The 19,675-nt window shown below is 38.5% G+C and overlaps 1 protein-coding gene across 2 annotated transcripts in view; it reads left to right on the top strand.

Moving 5' to 3' along the window:
• Positions 1 to 11,237, top strand: part of RECK (reversion inducing cysteine rich protein with kazal motifs) — a 48,131-nt gene extending 36,894 nt beyond the window's left edge. For both annotated transcript variants that reach the window (XM_041427460.1, XM_041427459.1), the window contains 7 exons: positions 1,996 to 2,118; positions 2,596 to 2,767; positions 4,848 to 5,040; positions 6,214 to 6,424; positions 7,671 to 7,744; positions 8,882 to 9,037; positions 10,006 to 11,237. In XM_041427460.1, the coding sequence (XP_041283394.1) occupies positions 1,996 to 2,118; positions 2,596 to 2,767; positions 4,848 to 5,040; positions 6,214 to 6,424; positions 7,671 to 7,744; positions 8,882 to 9,037; positions 10,006 to 10,224 (1,148 nt within the window). In that variant the 3' untranslated portion in view covers positions 10,225 to 11,237. The remainder of the gene's footprint in view (positions 1 to 1,995; positions 2,119 to 2,595; positions 2,768 to 4,847; positions 5,041 to 6,213; positions 6,425 to 7,670; positions 7,745 to 8,881; positions 9,038 to 10,005) is intronic.
• Positions 11,238 to 19,675: the final 8,438 nt, after the last annotated feature.

A 19,675-nucleotide genomic window follows, 5' to 3' on the forward strand; every position in this document is an offset into this window, starting at 1 on the left:
GAGCAGGAAATTGGGATATTATTTTCATCGCTCAGAAAAGTCTGCCTGCAGTATTCCAGGGAACAGAATGGGGGATTTTGGAATCTGGTTTTTTGTTGTTGTTTGTCCAAAGAAGATAAAAGGCAGCCAAACACACTTAAAACTTTTCTTTTGGGTTTTGGTTTGTTTTGGGTTTTTTTTCAGAGTTGGTACTATTTGTTCATGGAAGCAGAACAATGAAAACATCTTAACATTAATATATTTGATCTATTTTTGTAGAAAATATCTGGTGAAAGTGGATGCTTTTAAGATACGGTTGTTAACAAATGCAGTTTTTAAATGACTGTAACTTTTTATGGACCATTCTATCCAAGGAAACTTGCAGTTTTTCAGATTATTGGTGAAAATAGTCACAAAGATGTTTGATGCTGTACTTGTATTTTATGGTTGTACAGCTCTTGTTCTGGGAACCATAATATGTGTAGCTGTAGGTATTCAGTAAGTGCTGTCCATTTAAATACAAACAAACAAACTACCACAACCCCAAACCAGCTTCCACAACCCCAAAGACAGCTTCCTCTATTGCCATAGTGACTTACAAAGCGTTTGTGGTGATTAAGACTCTAGGTATTATGTAATAAAAAATAAAAATTACTAGGTTCCAAATTGGTTAGATGATGCATTGAAAGCAAAGAATTTAAAGTTTATGGTCACCATGTAAATATTTTACAGTAACTATATTTCAGATGTCAGTTGTAAAGAGGGAGGGTTTAGACAGAACATCTGAACTGGGTTTTCTAAAACCATTCTCTATAAAGAAAACAACTTTGAATGTTTTGAATGATGCAGGGGGTTTTTGTGTTGTGAGTTGACTCCGGCTGATTAAATGATTACTGATGAGGACAGGCTGCTGTGTGCACTCTTTGGCAGTGAAAGACAATAGCCCTGCACAGTTTTCAGGTGCATCCTAAGTCAGGTACTCTGAAGAATCACCTGAGATCCTGTGTTTGGCATTACCTTCTAGGCTTTTCTTCCATGCTGGCAAATTCTTTGCTCCTTTGAGTAGTACTGTGGTGTAAAGAGAGCTTTTTGTGCTACAGAGGCTTTCTCTCCCACCCCCTCTTGTTCTGCCCTCATTTGTCTCTGAGCACCTCTTCTGAATTGCTCCAGTGCTGAGGGGTTTCTTTGTGCCTGTGCAATATTTTATTAAACATTCTAATTCTCAATCTCGATCCTTTGAAGAGATGAGAGGGAATTACCTTATTTTGTAAGGTAATTACTATTATGTTTTCCTCAAGAGCTGTATACCTTTTGTTAGTTTTTGATAACCAGTTTGGTTATGGATAGATCAGAGTCTGTCATCAACATGAATTGATTTGATACAAAACATACATCACAGTGAAGGGCAGTCATGTGGGCAGTTCAGAAAACCGAACTGGAGTTGCTAAATTGAAGAAAAATCCTCTAAGTTTGCAGTTTGATTCTTAGATTCAGGTGTGAAAACAGTGCTGACTTATAAAATACCAATTAAAGTTCCAATCCAATGAAGGCTGGAATGAAGCATTGGCACTTTTACCTCTTGACAAGCACATAGAAGTTGTGCTTTATGTGTGAGACTAAAAGTTTACAAGGCTTATGTAAATTTAGTTTAGAAGAATGTGTCTTTACAAAAGCTTTACCTTTAAGAAAACATGAAACTTGCTAGCCAAAATTTATTGTTCTTAAAAAAAAAGCCAAACAAACCTAATTTATAGAGGCTTTGAAAGGACTAAGTGCTTGCTTCTGTGGTTAACTAATTAATCAAAACCACATGTGAACAGACTTTTCCTGTAAGTGAATAAAGCAAAACTTGAAATATATTGAAAAAAAAGGATGGAAATTTCACTGGGAAAATATACTGAAAAGGGAATTTACAGAAACAATTAATGAGACTGTAATATCTATGTAGTTCACATGAATGTGTAGCCTTTGGGTGTATTTGCATTAATTGTATGTATTTACTTAATTTATTTGAAGGCCATGGAGCGTCCTTTAATATAGATTGCAATGTCTGTTCCTGTTTTGCTGGAAACTTGATTTGTTCCACACGTCAGTGTCTAACTGAGCACAGCTCAGAGGATGAACGCCGGAAGTTTACAGGTAACTTTCCAAACCATGAAAACTCTTGAGTATTTTTAGAGCAGGAATTACCAACTAAATTTTTTCTGCAGTGTTAATGGAAAGCACATCTGTTAATTTGATAATTTGTTATTACTATGTTTTTTTAACTGGTTTTTTTTTTTTTTTCTCATGTCCAACCTGCACATACAACCTGCAGGAAGAGCACATACTTTTAAAAAATCAATATTGAAAAATAAAACCTCAAGTAATGCATAAAAATAAGTAGAGACAGAGTGCACTAGGGACGAGAGATAAGGAGTTTAGGGAGAACATGGAGAAAACTGAGTAGAATGAGCAAAGAGGCAAGACAAAAACTTCCCTTCCTCCTCCTTGTGCTCCAGCATGGCAGGTGGGAGAAAGGGCTGAAGGCAGAGATGCCTCAGTGCCACCTTTTATATCTTGTGTTGTGGAAAATGAGTGTGCACGCAGTCCCTGCTCTGTGTGTTGCTCTTGCAGGTTTGCCCTGTAACTGTGTGGACCAGTTTGTCCCAGTCTGTGGCCAGAATGGGCGCACGTATCCCAGTGCGTGCATAGCTCGCTGCGTTGGGCTCCAGGACAACCAGTTTGAATTTGGATCGTGTATTTCCAAGGATCCTTGCAACCCAAACCCTTGTAATAAAAATCAAAGGTAAAAGCAGAATATGTTTTTCAGCCTTTCTTTGGCTTCATCCACTCATAAAGCAGATTTACGTGTTCTTTGAATGTGTTGTATATTGTAACATTCTACTTTGGGGCTATTCCAATAAAACTGTTTGAAGTAGTTGCTTTTTCTTTATCATAGTTAGTAATATTGGACTGTAATAGCTGCCAGTTCTTGGTTCCAGTTTTGTAGTGCTATGTCAATTAAATTCATTATGCAGGTCTCAGTTTAGCAATAAAGGAGACTTCACATACACTTTCAAAAGTGGGAGAATCAGATTTTGTCCAAATGGCAATAACTGTCATTTTACTACTTTGTTTCACACCATTTGCTAGTTTACAAAGAAGATCCACATCTGAATTCAAGACTTGGAGTCAGTCTTGCTTATTCCATCAGTAATCTATGCTTTTTGCCTCTAAAATAGGAAAATATCAATCACCCTTTTTTTTCTTAGACTGAAATCTTGTGAAAACTATGTCTGTACAAATCTTTGGTTTTTCAATATCAAGAAAAGCAAAATCTTCATAGGCAAATGTATTAAAACAAAAATATGCTTTGTACTAGTGTCAGGAAAAAAAAAGTCTGACCTTTCTTACAGAGATCAAAGTCTGTGGCTCACAATATTGGTCTCTGTCTTCAATTTTCCCAGTGTTGTGCAATATTGCAGTCTCCTTTGAGTTAGTGCATTTTTCTGTTTTGAAAGAAAGCCATCAAAATAAGTTGTGTAATATTGTGCTTTCATGAAAGCTGATTGTAGCAGTTTTAGGGTTTTTTCCTTTTTCTGCACTTAAAATGCCATGATGCAGAAAAATAGTGAGAAAACACTGTAGTTTTGTAGCTGTTACAGCCATAATGGCATTCAAAATTGGAATTTCAAACCTGCAATGGGGATAAACATTTTTTACTTTTTATGTTTGAAATTTGGACAGTTTGAAATTTGGAGAGTACATAGAGGCTTTCCATTTTTTCAAAATACCATTATGCTTAGAACCCCAACTTGTAGTTTCACTAAAGGACTGTACACAGTACATTTTTCTGGATCAGTTTGATAATGTAGCTCAAACTGAACATGCTCATCTGAAAATGCCCCTGATGCACTTGGAATGTATTTAGGATCTTACATTCCACTTGTGAAGTGTTTAAATCTCAGAATTTCCAAGCCTTCCCTAATACCAAAGGCGTGTCTGTAATGCATGGGAGTGCAGCACTCAGAGAGAATACAGATATTTGTGCATGATGCAGTGGTGGCAGCACTGCTGTAATTTATGGAAGGAGGGGGTTGTCCAGAGAGGCCATGAGACCTTTCATCAGCCTCCTCAGTCTGGCATTGGCTGGCATTCCTCTAGCAGAGGGATGCCTTGCAGGGCCTATGCCAAATGTTTTGCAGATAAGATCATGGAAGGTACATGTTTAATACAAAGGGGAAAGAAATTGTGCTATTTTTCTGTCTGCACTTGTCTGTGAAGGCTACAGAGGAATGGATGCCAAGAAAGTGTAAATATGGGATTTTTCTGTTTGTTTGCAGTCATCCTCTAGGTGAGATACTGTACAATATCGCAAACCTCCAAAGCTAGAATCAAATTAGATATTTGTAATTGAACCATATAATCTTGTAGGTCTTGTTTTCACCCCTTTCTCAGAGAAGGGAGAGACTAGACCTCTGCAGTACAATTTTTTCTTCTTGCTGTTTCCATGTTTTCTCTAGCCTAGCTGTTTTTAATTATTCATTTACAAAATGAAGTATGGGAGTGGGTAAGAAGTTTATCCAAGCCTTTGTGCATAATCCATTGAAAAATACTTGGTAAAAGATAAATGTTTGTGGAAACTGCAGTTGTGTTGACATACATTGAGCAAACATGATGTGAAACTCTTCCAGGTTTGTTTCAGGATGAGACCTGAAAAGGGCTATTCAGAGTGTTCTATCACTTGCATTTCCTGCCGCTCTGCTGAATCAGTTAGTTTTAAAGCACTGGAGAAAATTTCACTGAAAATATTTTCTCTCAGTTTTTGAGACTTAAAAACACAATAATCCCATGACATGACATGAAATTATTATGACTTTCCACAGGTGCATACCAAAGAAACAAGTTTGCTTGACCAGTTTTGAGAAGTTTGAATGCAGCCAGCATGAATGTGTGCCAAGGCAGTTAAATTGTGACCAGACACGGGATCCTGTTTGTGACACAGACAATGTGGAATACACTAACTTGTGTACTTTGTACCAAAAAGGAAAAAGTTTGGCATACCGAGGACCATGCCAGGTAGGAAGTGGTTCTGGCAATAATTATCAAATCTTCTTTGTTCCTTGGTGTTCAACTTAACTATTTTTATTTTTGTTTTTCTACATATTGTTTGGTTTTTTGGGTTTTGTTTAAGTAGTCTTTTTGGGGTTTATAGCTTATAAAATGTTCTAATAAAAAGTAGTAATCTAAAATCTTATTTTTAACTAGTATAAAAATAATCTCACAATCTTCAGAATTTTGTCAAGTGTTTCTCTGCTTTAGTTAACAGTTATCTCAAAGCCAATCAAAAGCTCTACTTATGCTTTCTTGGGGGTAATACTCATGATATTTATATCTTCCTGTATATACTATTAAAGCTTACACACTAAGGTGTGTTTACAGTAATTAGTGCAATTCCTTGGTTACTTAAATGTTAATTCTTACCAATTTTAACTTGTTGAAATATATAACAACGCTCAGTCATACAAAGTCTTTAGCTTTTTGTGTGATTGTGCCCCAGGTTTACTAAGTTCATTGCTCAGGATCTATTTACATCCTAGGCAGTCTGTAATAACTTTCTACTTAGTCTGCATTCGATTAGTCTTCATATTAATCCTTGAGAAGGATTAAAATTAGGTTTAGTTTTTGCATCCCACCACTCTCTATGGTGGTGTTAGACAAGGTGGTTGTGTCACCTTACAATAACACATACACAAATATAAGTAATATAGGCAAATAAATTATATATAAAAACATATAACAACGTGTTAGAAACACATGTACGCGCACACTAAATTTTAAGCACACAAAGCCACACTAAGATGAATTGATAAATTACTAAAGAGTTGTTTAAAAATTATTTTTATTAATAGAATATTTTAAGGTATAGTGAAATTGTAATTATTTTAATTGCTTTAATAAGTTAATTTAAATATGGTCATTTTATTTAAGCATTGCACAGAACAAAAGTTCCTAGTTTCTGAAATATTGTGCATTTCTCAGACTCTGTCACCTTATTGTAGCACTTACCCTTTTCATTTACGGTCCATTCATAAACTGGCAGGTTGTTTCCTCTGGATTTCCTGCCTTTACAAAGGTTTGACAATAGTAGCAGTGAATTCCCATTCCCTTTGCCTTTCCTTGTGTTGAAGCTACCGAGCAGTTTGTGCAGCAGGGCCGAGCTGGCGCTGCAGGCGTTGCTGTGTGTTCCAGCCCTTCTGCAGGTCACTGGAGCCCGTGTGCGGGCACAACGGGGAGACCTACAGCAGCGTCTGCGCCGCCTACGCCGACCGCGTGGCCGTGGACTACCAGGGGCGCTGCCAGGCCGTGGGCGCGCTCTCCGACTACGGCTTCCACTCCGAGTGCGCCTTCGTCAGGTGTCCCCAGCTCTCTGCCACCGGCTGCAAACCCGTCCTTGCGCCAGGTGGGCCGGGCACAGCAGGGAGGGGAGAGTTCTCCGGGCTCTGGGGATAAAGAGGGTGATGCTTGGAATAAAACGCAGGCTTTAACAGGTTGTATGAACAGAAAGCGTAAAGCAATGCCTCTGCTTAGGGCTAGAACCAGCCAGTATCAGGACTCAGATAAGTAAACCTGAATTGGAAAGGCATTGGCTTTAGGGGGATGCTCCTGCAGTCTCTTAGAGACTGGCAGCTGGGATGAGTTTGGGAGAAACAAATGAGCTCTGTGGTGTCCAGGGTACAATGCTTTTAGGAATCTGGTGAGTAATTTTTCGGAAGTGGCAGCACAGATACCACATTGGAATGCTGAGCTGTCATCAGCATCGGGTTCCCAGAAGGGCAAAGATGGTATTTAGTTAGGAGACAGAGTAAAATACCATATGTATTCACAGTACTGTGGAAGATTGCAGTGTGCTGGTTTGAACCAGTTTTATATTGTTTCCACAAGTGCTTCCTTTATGAAACAACAACTAATCACAGGTAATACACAGAGCAAGAAAAGCTCTGTTCTTAAAATGAAAGTTTTATTTATTTTTCTCCTTTCTCACCCCCTTTGAAAAAGGTCTTCATGCTTTGTAATAACATTTAGTACTGTAAATGTCACTCTGTGAATGTGAATTACATGTAAGGTGGTGAGTGGATTTAATACACAGCCATGGATAGAAAGTTGAAATATTATCCCTTTGGTTTCTGACATGGTAAGGAAAAACAGTAGGAGAAATACGTCTGTCAGACAAGCACTTTTTCTCCCTTGTTGTTTAAAGGTTTTACTCTCCAACATGGTGTAACTGCAGAAATTAATGCTTGCAATGTGCATAAAACTTCTGTCATGTCCTAGCTATATCAGCTCTTGAAATCCATCATTTCTGTAGGTGATATGCATGCATCCATACAAAATCTTGTGGTACACACAGTGCCTCCAGTTTTTAGCTTACAATAATGAAGCATCTTAAAAAGAATGAAAATTCATCTTGTTGTTTCATGCTGATAGAAGCAAAAGTGTGTTGAAAGGTGACAGATATTGCATTATAAATATTTTCAATACTAAAAAAATATTAGAAATGTGCAATGCTGCTGTCAAATTGAAACATTTACTTTGCTTTGGTAATTTTGCTATTTTTGTGCTTAGTTAATATTCAAATTTTGACTCTTGCTTACTTAAAAGTGAAAAGACTACTGTTTTTATTACTGAGATTTCTTTAATTCACACAGGAGCCTGCTGTCCACTGTGTGCTGGAATGCTGAGAATCTTATATGACAAAGACAAGCTGGATAATTTTGCAAGGGTAAACAGTTCAGTCATGCCTATTGTTAAATGGTATATGAAAAGTCAAGTTACAGTGCACTTCCTCTTGAAAGGTTAACATGTTATAAAAACCATTATTTTTTAGTTGTTATTTGTGATTGTTGGGGTTTTTTTTTCCTTGTACTGCTTATACTTTCCTTTATTTATTTATCTGAGTTATAAATTGAATTACAATGCAAAGCAAAACAGAATTAGAGTAGGCACAAACAAGCAGACTCAGGTTCATAGTTTGTAATACTGCAATTTGCAGTTTTTGACTTGTAATAATGCAGACAAATTATATGGGAACAGCCTCTATGGTTCTACTGCTTTCCTGACAGAGATAGATTTTGTGTTTGTACGTGCTGTGTATGTGTGTTGACCAGTTTTGCTGAATAACAGTATCTGTTGTGTCATGACTGCATCCTGGAGTGTTGTCCAGTTGTCATCTCTAATGGTACAAGGGACACAGTGGCTACTGCAGCTTCTCAGTTCATACATTACAACATGTGACCCTGAAGAATTTTTAGTTTCTGTTAGGAGAAGACTTTCTAGTTAAAGAAATGTATTGGTCTTATTCAAGTAGTTGGTGATAACCACCCTCACCTACTAAGCACCGTAATACCTGGATTGTAATGTCTGCCTCTTTTAGTTCAGACTGCTGGTTCATGTGAGAAAAAAACTGCTTCAAATACTACAGAGTTCTATAAATCTAGGGCTGCTCTGCCTCTTGTTTTCCAGTGTGGGAGCAAAAAACCACTGTAACAGATAACCAGTTACATTATTTTGAGGTATGTGATAGATAGACACACTAACTATGAAAGTGGACAACAATACATATCAAAACCACACTTAATATAAGAAGTAAATATTTTTCCTCTTTCTTTCTTTCCTTCAATTTTTTTTTTCATTTTGGAGGGGTTGGTTTTCAGGTTTTTTTAGAATCAGTGACTCATTTCTTAGAATGATACTTAGAAGCATTGAATCCTTTAGGTCTTTTGCTAGCTTTTAGAGTAGAGTTTGGAACTGAGTAGTTTCATGGCTGAAACACATTTTCTGGCATGACAATGTTATAAAACTGAGGAGGAGAATTTTCCATAATATCACATCATCCACAGAGTTCTTTGTTTTCCTCCAGGTAACAGATAAAAAGCCGATAACGGTACTTGACATACTTGAAAAAATCCGCCTGCATGTGTCAGTGCCACAGTGTGATGTGTTTGGATACTTAAGCATAGAATCTGAAATTGTGATTCTCATCATTCCTGTGGATCAGAATCCCAAACCATTGCAGGTAAATGATGTTATTATTTTATATACCCAGCATTAATTTGCTTCACTTTTGTACGTGTAGGGTGGTGCTTGTTTCTCAGATACGTTGTGTGTCATTTGATTGCTCATGCCCTGTTATGTCCAACTCAACTCCAACTTCTGTCTCCTTCTCTAGCAGAAATAGCCCAAAATGTTACCAGGACTTAGGAAGGAAAGTCTTGCCAGCCTGGTCAGCTCTTACTCCATCTGCAGCCGGTGCTGTCAGATTCCTGGGGGGAGGAGGACTCCAAAATCAGAGGCCACCCCTGCTTACCTCATTGGTGGCACACATTGCTGAGCTAGACACTCCTCAACTTTCAAAGCTTTGGACCTCCAGACATTAAGCTTGTCAAGTTTAAACTTCACCAGAGGCATCTTCCAATGCTTTTAAAGAGACTTATTACTAACTTCCTTTCTAGGGTGCAGTAGAAAATAAGTGGAAAAAATTAATTTCCTAACAGAAATTAATTAATATCATCATCATCAATATCATCAGCAGTGGGGGAGTGGAAACCTGTGATTTCCCAGGTTCTGTTATTTCCATTCTTTTCTCCCTTTCCCATAAACAAAATCAGTTATCTCTCATTTGGAAGAAAAATTGGGAGAAAATTGGGTTTTTCCACCATTGCAGACTTCAAGGAAGTACGTTGGTCAGTCAGGAAGGAAGTCCTCAGATTTAGAGGAACTTTCTTTAGTGATAATTCACTGTGGGCTTTTTTGCATCAACATTCAAAATGTATGACCCCACACTAACTTGTATATAGCTTCCTTCCTTTCCCTTGTCTACTGTTCAAGGCTTCTGGAGTTTTCATAGTACCAAAGTCTATTATGAGACCTCTGATCTGTTTTCCAAGTACTCCCCAAAATTATATAATCTTATGTGCTGATGGGAATATTTTTGCATTTTTTTACATGGTAAGAAGAGAAACAGTAACTTTTTTTTCCCTCTAGATTGAAGCCTGCAATAAAGAGGCAGAAAAGATCGAGTCTCTGATCAATTCGGACAGCCCAACACTAGCATCACACGTGCCACTGTCAGCTCTAATTGCATCTCAAGTACAAGTTTCATTTAGCGTTTCTTCTTCTTCTGCTCAAGTGGTGCCTGCTCTGCACTCCCTGTTCATAAGCCTTCTATTCACCTTGTCATCAGCATTGAGATACTGCATATAACTGCTTGGGAAATGTGCACGAGCATTGTGGCATTCATGTTGTGAAGGACATTTGGAGTTGTTGATCACTGAACTAGAAAACAAAAAACCTGCAAGATTTGAACTTGCATTTTTCAATGAAGGACTAAAAGTATTTGAATAATGTGAAAAGATTATTCTCTTATTCATAACTAGTCAGATGACTGTTTCAGCACAATCAGATTGTTTTCCATGGATCTTGGAAACATAAATATGCTCTGGAAGGTTCTGACATTATGGATTTATGATTTTGAGGAGAAGGGATCTTATGGGGTTTTTTCAGCCGTGAACTAAACAGTGTTTTGAGTTTACTGAAGAATGCTAATTTTATATTATTCAGATGCATATCAAAGAAAGCATGCACCTATTTTAAACATCATTTTTGGAAGAAACAGATTGCTGCTACTTGATTACCTTACCAAAAATTTAAGAGTTTATTCTCATGTAAATATGCTTTCATATTTTATTATGAAGAAAACAAACTAGCCCTGGGCCTATTTCAGTAGACATCTTTCCTTGGACTAGTGAAGACTTGCAGGACTTTTGGCTCACTGCTTGTAAAATGACAATCAAGCTCTATGCTAGTACCTGACTTCAGTGAAGAGATGTGTTCTTTTTATAGTTTTGTACATTTCAGAATCTCATATTGGATGCAAAATATAAAGAATCTCAGTATCTATATTTAAGTGCCATTTAAAATATTGCGGTATTTGCATGTTATCTAATGAAATTTATACTTTAAATGTTTATACAAACAGTATGTTTTATTACTTATTATATTTTATGCACCTGACTTTACATGAAGTATTTTATATCAGTATTATGATAGCCAAGTTTTGAAGTATATACAGAAAAACTTATTTTTGCCAAAATGCTGAACTTTGAAAGAAAGCACTGAAAACTTTTTTGAACATGTATGTTGCAGCATGTTTGTAGCAATTATTTTCTGCTGAATCTTTTAAATGCAAAAGCATTAAAGCTTTTTATTTTAATAAACACTTGTGTCTTGTGTCCTTGTGTAGAATGTGTGTAATTTTATGGATTCAGCAACACTGCATATATTTTCCTGTCTCTCTCAAAATAAGCACTTAAAACTAACTGCACTTACATACATGCATGACTCACACAGATAATGTTCCCAAATAGATATCAAGAGGGTCTCAAGGGTGAAAGTGTTCCAAAATACCTTAAGGTATTTTGGATCAGAAGTGTTGCCAAATACCTTGAGGAAGACTCATGCACATAATCATCCAAGTCTTGAAACAAAAAACTTGAGTATGTTGATAATCCATCTGTTTCTGAAATTTGTTATGTGTATTCTTTAGACTTGGACACAGAAATAGAATGGATGCATTTTTGAAAAGCTTTTTCAACTGAAATGGCTCAGATGATAGCCCCAGAAACTTCAAACAATTCAGATTGTTTTTTCCAAATCATTAGCAAATATCTCTTCAATATGTAGTTTCTTTTCTTAGTTTGACTAGAATTTAGCTGAAGTAAATATGATGCCTACTAAAAAAGGAATCATAAATGTCTTAAGAAAAAAAATTATATATACACACACATACATGTGTGTTTATGTATGTATATATACATCTATATATTTATATGCACCGCACTGGAAAACTTAGTAAAGAGCTTTAAAAGCACACTTTTGGTGGAATAGAATAGACAGTGACCTTACTTTTATATGTCTGTGAAAATTTTCTTTGTTGAGAAATTATAACAAAAAAGAAAGTTGCCTTAATTTGTGTGATGAATCTAGGAGAAGCAGAATTTAAGCCCAGAGATTGTGATTCTGATTTACATGTCCCTGTCCATTGCTTGCTAGAAAAGAGTGAAGCTTTTGCAAGGTTAAATATGTACAGAACCAATGAGGTTTCATAGAATCCTAAATTCTGAAGCAGAAGTCCAGCATTCAGACTGTACAGGGTTTATGCTCTTTTTTCTGGATGAACAAAAGCACTTAAGTATTTCCTAGGTTTTCTCAAGACCTTGGACTACCTCAAAAGAATGAAGAAACTGTTTACTCATGGGTTTTGAATTCAGTTGAACTGGGATAAAAAATAGAAGAAACCAAACCCAGTCTTAATTGCAGCTTAGGAAATTTGAACCTGAGGGGGGACAAATCTGATGCAGGTTTCAGAGGAGTTTTCCATAAAGGTGCTAATGATCTTCTGTCCCCATCTGTGTGGAAATCTGGGTTCACTTAAAAGGAATGGAGACAGCACAAGGGCACTTCAAAGGAGCACAAGCCTGTTGCTTTTATAACAGGACCCAGATGAAACACTTAGAAAACATTATTTGTTCCTCTGCTGAAAACCAGCAATGGCAATAACTGGCTCCAGAGAGATGTCACCGTCCTCTTGTAGCTGGCTTAGTTTGGCTCTCCCAGCAGGAAGCGGAGATGCCAGAGGTGCCACTTTGTACACCCTCAGGAGAGGATCAGCCACAGGGACAAATACCAAAGCAAGTAAAAGCAAGAGATTTCTGGCCGAGTTCTGAGTCCAGCAGGAGCTGGCATCTGAATTTTGGAAGTAAGGAACAGTTGTGAGCAGGCACAAAATCACACCTGGAACTGCAGTGTCGTCTCACAGCCCTGCTCCTCTCCCTTGCTCTGCTTTTATGGAGCTTTACCCACTGTCATCACTTGGAGATTTGCACGCGTGTCTCAGTTCAAAGGTTAAATGCTATTTATACATCTCTACTGAGTTTGTGACACTTCTCCAGCTCTTCCTTTTACACATAACAAAGGATATTTCAAAACTTTTCCCCACCATCTCTAGTCTTAGGAAGCCCTGGGAGCATTTACATGAGCAAATACATGAATGCTCTGTGAGACTGTGGCCTGTTTCATATTTGAAGTCTGGACTGGAAAGTGACCCTACAGTCAAGTAAATCCCAAAAAGTAACAATCAGGGGAAAAAAAGATTTCTCTGGCAGGGTTGTGCAAGACCTGATTGCAACCTCCTGCAAGTTCTTTGAACATCAATTGCCTAAAACCTTTCTTAATTTTAATGGACTTTGTACATGCACTGCTTAATGGAAAAAACGTGGGAGCATTTCATCTCAATGTTAAGACCTTTTTCTACAGTGATAACAACAAATCCCTGGAATAAACTCTCCAGGGACATGGTGGAGTCCCCCCAGCTGGAAGTTTTCAAGATACAACTGGACATGGTGCTAAATGAACCAAAAGGTTTGACCAGATGATCTTCTGAGGCAACAGTGAAATATCTAAGTAAAAGCTCTTGTAAAAGGGTTTTTTTTTTTTTGCCTTTTAGTTCCTAGGACATAAAGGAAAATAAAAAATAAAGGACAGCCTTCCCTGAAGATGCAATAGTTCCTGAAATAGTGCAGTAACCCTACCATTACTTACATAAAGAAAGCTTATTAATCTTAAATTTTTCAATAGATTATCATACATGAGAACAATTCTATGTACAGCTGTATACATATAACAGATCTGTGAACCTATAAATGACTTTCAAACTTGCATTAACAAATTATTAGAGTTAACAGAATTAATTTCTGTCCTTTCTAAAAACTGAATAAATCTATTTTTCCCCCCAGAGTATCTTCTGATTTGCCTTCCTCAAAGCTGGATTCTGCTTCATTTGGCCAGGTCCAGTAAGGAGAGTAACCTGAGCCAAAGGGTGTTGATGCCTCTGTAATTCTGACACGCCTTCATAATTCCATAGCTTCTTGCTGTAAAGAGCCACCCCTGTGTTTTTTGCAAATGCCTTCTGTTGTGCTTGGCAAGGTTTCTCAATTTGCCTCTTTGCGCTCAGTTCTCAGCATGAGCTGCAATATATACAAAGGTCTACAATCTGTTTTATCCAGTTCTGACTCTACCTCTAAGCCAGCATTCCTCTGCAGCACTGCTGAATAGTCCTAGGGGTTAAAGGATTCAATCATTGGGTTATGATATAGAGCAGAACAGAAGTTCTCACCAGTGCTAATGTGGCAGGTTTCAAATTAAAGCCTGCTCTTCAGCTTGGTGTTCTGCACTGTTCGCTGGTAGTAGAAGAAGTGGATGGGTTGTTACTACTGCTTGGTGTATAAATTTACTTTTTAGCCATCTTTTAAGCTGCAGCAGCAGGATCAACATTCAGTAAATAAAGATATATTCATATGCACATATATGCTCATGTACACACAAATATACATATATATATGCATATAAATATATTTATATCACAGTGCTCTGTATCAGGTTCCATATCAGCCTCTTCAGGAAGAGCACATTTGGCCATTGTAGAGAATTTAGCAATTTATTTTGGTAAAGAACAAAAAACGAGGGGTTAATACTTTTAAGTTTGAATTTCAAATACAAATGGCAATCAAAGATGCAGGATCACACTGACTTATTACCTAATTTATACACGATGTTGTCTGGCTATAAGATAACTTTGGATGGTTTCATTCTCAAGTGCATCCATCTGCAGCAGTTCATTTTCCTCTGATGTTTGCACTCTGGTCCTTCCTGCTCAGAGCAGTAAGAACAGCTTCCAAGGGGAATTGCTGGCATCGGTCAGGAGCAGCCATCGGGCCCCAACCGCTGCATCATGTTCGGGCCTCTGGCATAACAAAGTAAGTTTAAATATTTGCAGCCATTAACTCCATGCAGCAACTGAGCTGCTGTCAGCAAGACTGTGGCTGTGTTGTCATTATCAGTGGCTGTGGGCACCACCAGCTTCATCCAGATCAGAAGCAGGGACACGCCTGAGCCAGAAACCAAGATACAACAAGCAGCCTGTCCAGCTTCCATGCTGGAAAACAAATGCTGTCACACACACACATTCCCTACATTCCCTGTGCATGCGCTGAACATGGCAGGTCGTGCATTTTGCTTCTTTAACAGGCTTGAAGTGGCAATGTAAACTCTGGATCAGCATCTCGTGGCTGCAGTGCTTTCTGCTCATATCCATAGTGCAGGATTTACTGTGTTCCTGCACCACAGCTTTAAGACCTCACTCAAGGCCCAGATGAGTCAAAGGAGATGTGAAAAATGCAAATACACATTTCTAAAGTAGAAAAAATTAAATCTATCTTATTTACCCTTCTGGCTTTAGGTTTCAACAGGAGAAACTGTACAGGCAGAAAGAGTCAGAGGAATGAAACCATGTAACAGAATGCTCATCATAGGGACTAGAAGAGAGATGGAAACTACTATTTTCACCCATATGTGATGCAGTAAGAATGTACCATCACAAACAACCTCAACACAGACTTCTCACCCTGCTCTGGGAGATGGCACAGCCAGGCAGTGCTGGTCAGTTACCACAGCTTAGGAACAGAGCAAGTGGTGGCCTGTGAAGGAGAGCTGAGTTACCCACAGTCGAGATTGTAACAACAGTGATGTGTGGAACTGAGATGTATTTCATTATTCTGAGAGGTTTTTTAGTCAAGTTTAAGCACACTCAAAAATATGCAAAGGCTTGATTACAATCCGGTAACAGCATCTGTTATGTTCATGTGGAGAAGTTTCTCTTGGCAACTGTTTAAAAAACTTCAGAGGCAAACATGGGTGTGAGCAAGGGCCAGAACCTTGGAAATGCTCTTTGAACTTTTCACTCATTGTTGCTGCATCAAGGGTGTGTGCGGCACAGAAACACAGACTGTTAACCATTACTGTGGCCCTTCTTGCTGTGATTCATGACCCATGATCCATAACACCTTGAGTTCATTTTCTGTTACGTACTCAGAAGCAGCACACTCACACTGAACGAGTAAATAAATAACAAACACACACAATTATAAGCACATCACTGTTAACATGACTGCACCACACTCTGTAATAAAAAAATTTTTCAGTCCTTGTTCTCAGTCCCAAGTTTCCCACACTGAATAGTTCACCCAAGTTTCCTGTGTACAGCAGTGCTGTCCATCAGCCATGAACTGTTCCAGGTGAAGAAAAAGACATTGGCAGTGTGGATGTAGCAACTGTGCCATCCTTTGATGCTCTGATCTTTAACAGCAGAGAAGCTTCCTACCAGAACACAGCAGAAACATTTATTCTTAGTAAATGGCTGTGCAGGTGCTGCTGATCTTCGATACATTTTTACTGCCTGCTGCAGCAGACTTTTCACTACTTTGTTATGGGCAGATGCCATTTTCCAAGACCTCCTTCATTATCTAGAAGTGTTAGGAAAGGCAGACCCTGCTGGCAGGACATGAGGCAGTGGACACAAATGAGAAACCTCAAACTTCACCTGAACATCACTTTTACTATGAGATTGGTTAAAACAGTGCTTGGCACAGGTTGCCCAGAGAGGTATTTTCCATCCTTGAAGATAGTCAACACATGATGGGACATGGCCCTGGGCTCTAGGTGGCTCTGCTTCTTCCCACATCAACAATGCTCTGATTCTGAAATAAAGCTCTGAGTAGCTGAAAAGCACCACCATACATGCTAACCACTTTGCTGGTCTCCTTGCTTACATTGCATTTTTAAAATGTGGTCATTTCCAGTGTTTGGATTTGAATTCCATGAGGTATTTTCTCTCTGCAAGTTAATTCTAGATGAACAGTTCCATTGCATTCCAACACATAATCACAGAATCACAGAATACCAGGCTGGAAGAAATCTCAGGCATCATCTGGTCCAATCTTACTTGGCAAAAGCACAGTGTAAAGATGGCCCAGAACCCAGTCCAGCTCTACCTTAAAAGTGTCCAGTGTTGGGGAATCCACAACTTTCTGCCCTGGAGAAATTATTTCAATGCCTGTTCTCACTGAGAAAAAAAAAATCTTCTTGCATCTACTCATAATAAATATGAAATAATTTTGAAATGCTTTCCTTTGTGCATCCAACCCACCTGCAGCCATCCCACAGCACTGGGCTGCATCCACCAGGCAGGTACTTGGAAAAAAACAGCACTCACTTGTAGGAATGCGCCCCCTAATGACAGAGTGGCAAAAACTAACCTCTGTCCCCCAAAAAAGGAAAGAAGCCCAGAAGCTTCTCTCAACTGTTAGGTGGAAAGCCACCTCATAGGGCCTCAGGGACTTCACCAAACACCAGAGAACATCTAATTGGATAGAAGCCAAAAAGTCCCGCCTGATCAATCAAGTAGAAAAGAACAGAACAAAAGAGAAGAGGGGCTTTTGTGTGAGGTGTTTCTACCAGGGGCAGACCTCTGTACCTGGCTCGAGTTTTCCTGTTTGTTATTTTGCCTTTATTAAACCTTTTTTGTTTCTAACACCACAGCAGAAGCCATCCTGCTTATTTTATGCCCCCAAAGTGTAGCTGAGCTATCCTTGGGTGTATTAAGTGTTTTTCTAGGGCTTATGAGAACTGGCCCTGGACCAAACAACTTAATACTCACTGAGCAAGAGGGTTGAATTTGTCCAATCCTTCCCAATCAGGATAAAAGTGGTTACTCAACATCCATCAGCCTCCTGGCTTGAATGACAGCTCTGTGCTTTACTTGGCCAATTCAACCCACAATTTAGTGACAACAGTTCTGTGTCTGGAAAGAATCGAGTGAGTTGAAAATGCGTTCCATTACTACTTATTCTTGAAGAGTACGTATCTTTGCTCATATATTACCGACTTTTCTCTGTTGTGGAATGAAAGGTCTTGCCCGAAATATACAGGTTAATAAAAGACTCACAGCCATAACCCAGATGCTTCTACTTTGAATGTTTAACATTCAGGTCACATGTCTGGAGTTTAGGACTAGTATTACAGATCTATTTTTTGAATTTAATTTTTTTTTATTTTAACTTTTGCATTTAATTATGGCTCCCAAATGCTAATCTTTTAACACAGAAATCCTCTGTTCTCCAAAACACATATGAATTTCACAGGTTCAAAATCACTGCTGTGATGTCTGCAGAAACTCACAAGATTTTTCATAGATTGTATTGCTCTGATGGTTTTTTTACAAGGCAGATCTAGTACGCACTAAGCATTTTAGCATTGCCTCTGCAGAAAGGAAGTATATGAGGTGTTGGGCTCAGGTCTGTAATTGCTGACGGCAATGCACCAAAGTTTCTGAGAAGGAATTCAACTTTCCTGAAATTCAATACAGAAATAGCTAACTACAGAGTGGGAAACATTTGTTTTGACAGACTCAGGAGGACATCATGCTCTTGTGGTTTTAAAATAAACCTTCAACCCTGAGATTAAAAATCTAAACGCTGTGGCCAGGGTTGTGTTCCCCACAGAAATCCCGTAGGTGGCATCACAGCACATGGGGAATTACATTTCAACTGCTTTTGATTTAGAAGGAATGCAGCCGCCTTGAGATTTTTATTTTTCAATTGTTTTTGTTTAAAGCTAACACTTTCCTGCAACTTCAGTTCTATTTTCTGTGCCACTTCAGTCTCAAGATCAAATCTGCACAGGCTTAAGTCTCTCTTGCTTTATGTAAATTTATTTCCTCCTGCAGATACCTACCAAAACCTACTCAGGGTTGCCCCAAGAATGTAATTTTCCAGTTGAGAAGCATATCTGACATCAAGAACATGTATGGATGTATTAAATTGTTGGCATGGAAATGAGTCAAATCCACAACCATAATATTTGTGACTAGCAATCCAAAGAGTTCATTTAACTGGGTACTTGAGGGGTGAATCAGACACAGGCACACAGACACACTCAAGGTTTCAGTGCTTGTTAATAAAGTGAATATTTTGAAGATTTCTTTTTAAGAAAACCCTGCTTGTTCAAAGAATTCTCACGCGGATCTGAAATTATAATAAGTAACAGTAAATTCAGCACTGTCTTAACTCAGAAGAGGAGGGAAAAGCAAATGATTGCATTAATATCTGAACAACAACCAGCAGATGTCAGCAACATTTTAAAGCTGGCGTTGGGGGCCACAACAAGGGGAGGACTGGGAAAACCAGTGAGGAGTCCAGAACAAGAAGTGGACCCAGTCCCAGCTCACCACATGACCATCCTGTCCCCAGCAATGTCCATCAGGGCACAGTGCCCTGCTCTCCAATTAGAGCCACATTGGTTTGCTTGATGTGTGACCACCTGGGCACAATGTATATTATCTCCCATAGAAAAGAAAAAGGAGGTAAATTGAGGCAGGGGTGCCTCTGGGCTGAGCCTTGACTGGATGTCTGACACCAATGCTCTGCTTCTCCCTTGCAGCTGACTTGTTATACAAATCAGAGTAAGAAAATTAAAATATTCTGCTTTATGGAAAGCAGAATAAGAAAACAGCGTACTTTTAATTAGCTGTACGGATGAAAGGAGCAAAAACCCAAACAAAACAAACCAAACAAAAATAAAAGGAAAAACCAAGTAATTCCCTTTTGCAGGGTTTATCACCCTTCTCAGGACTTCTCACCAACACAGTATTTCCAAGCACAACTTATCCCTCTGCCATTGTCTGGGTCTGCTTATAAGGTTTGTGAATTCCTTTGTCTAAAGCTACCTGTTTAGATTTTTGCCCCCCTATATCCTTAAAAAA

Source organism: Onychostruthus taczanowskii, unplaced genomic scaffold, assembly GCF_017590055.1.
Source record: "Onychostruthus taczanowskii isolate IOZ18803 unplaced genomic scaffold, ASM1759005v1 scaffold115, whole genome shotgun sequence".
Classification (NCBI taxonomy): domain Eukaryota; kingdom Metazoa; phylum Chordata; class Aves; order Passeriformes; family Passeridae; genus Onychostruthus; species Onychostruthus taczanowskii.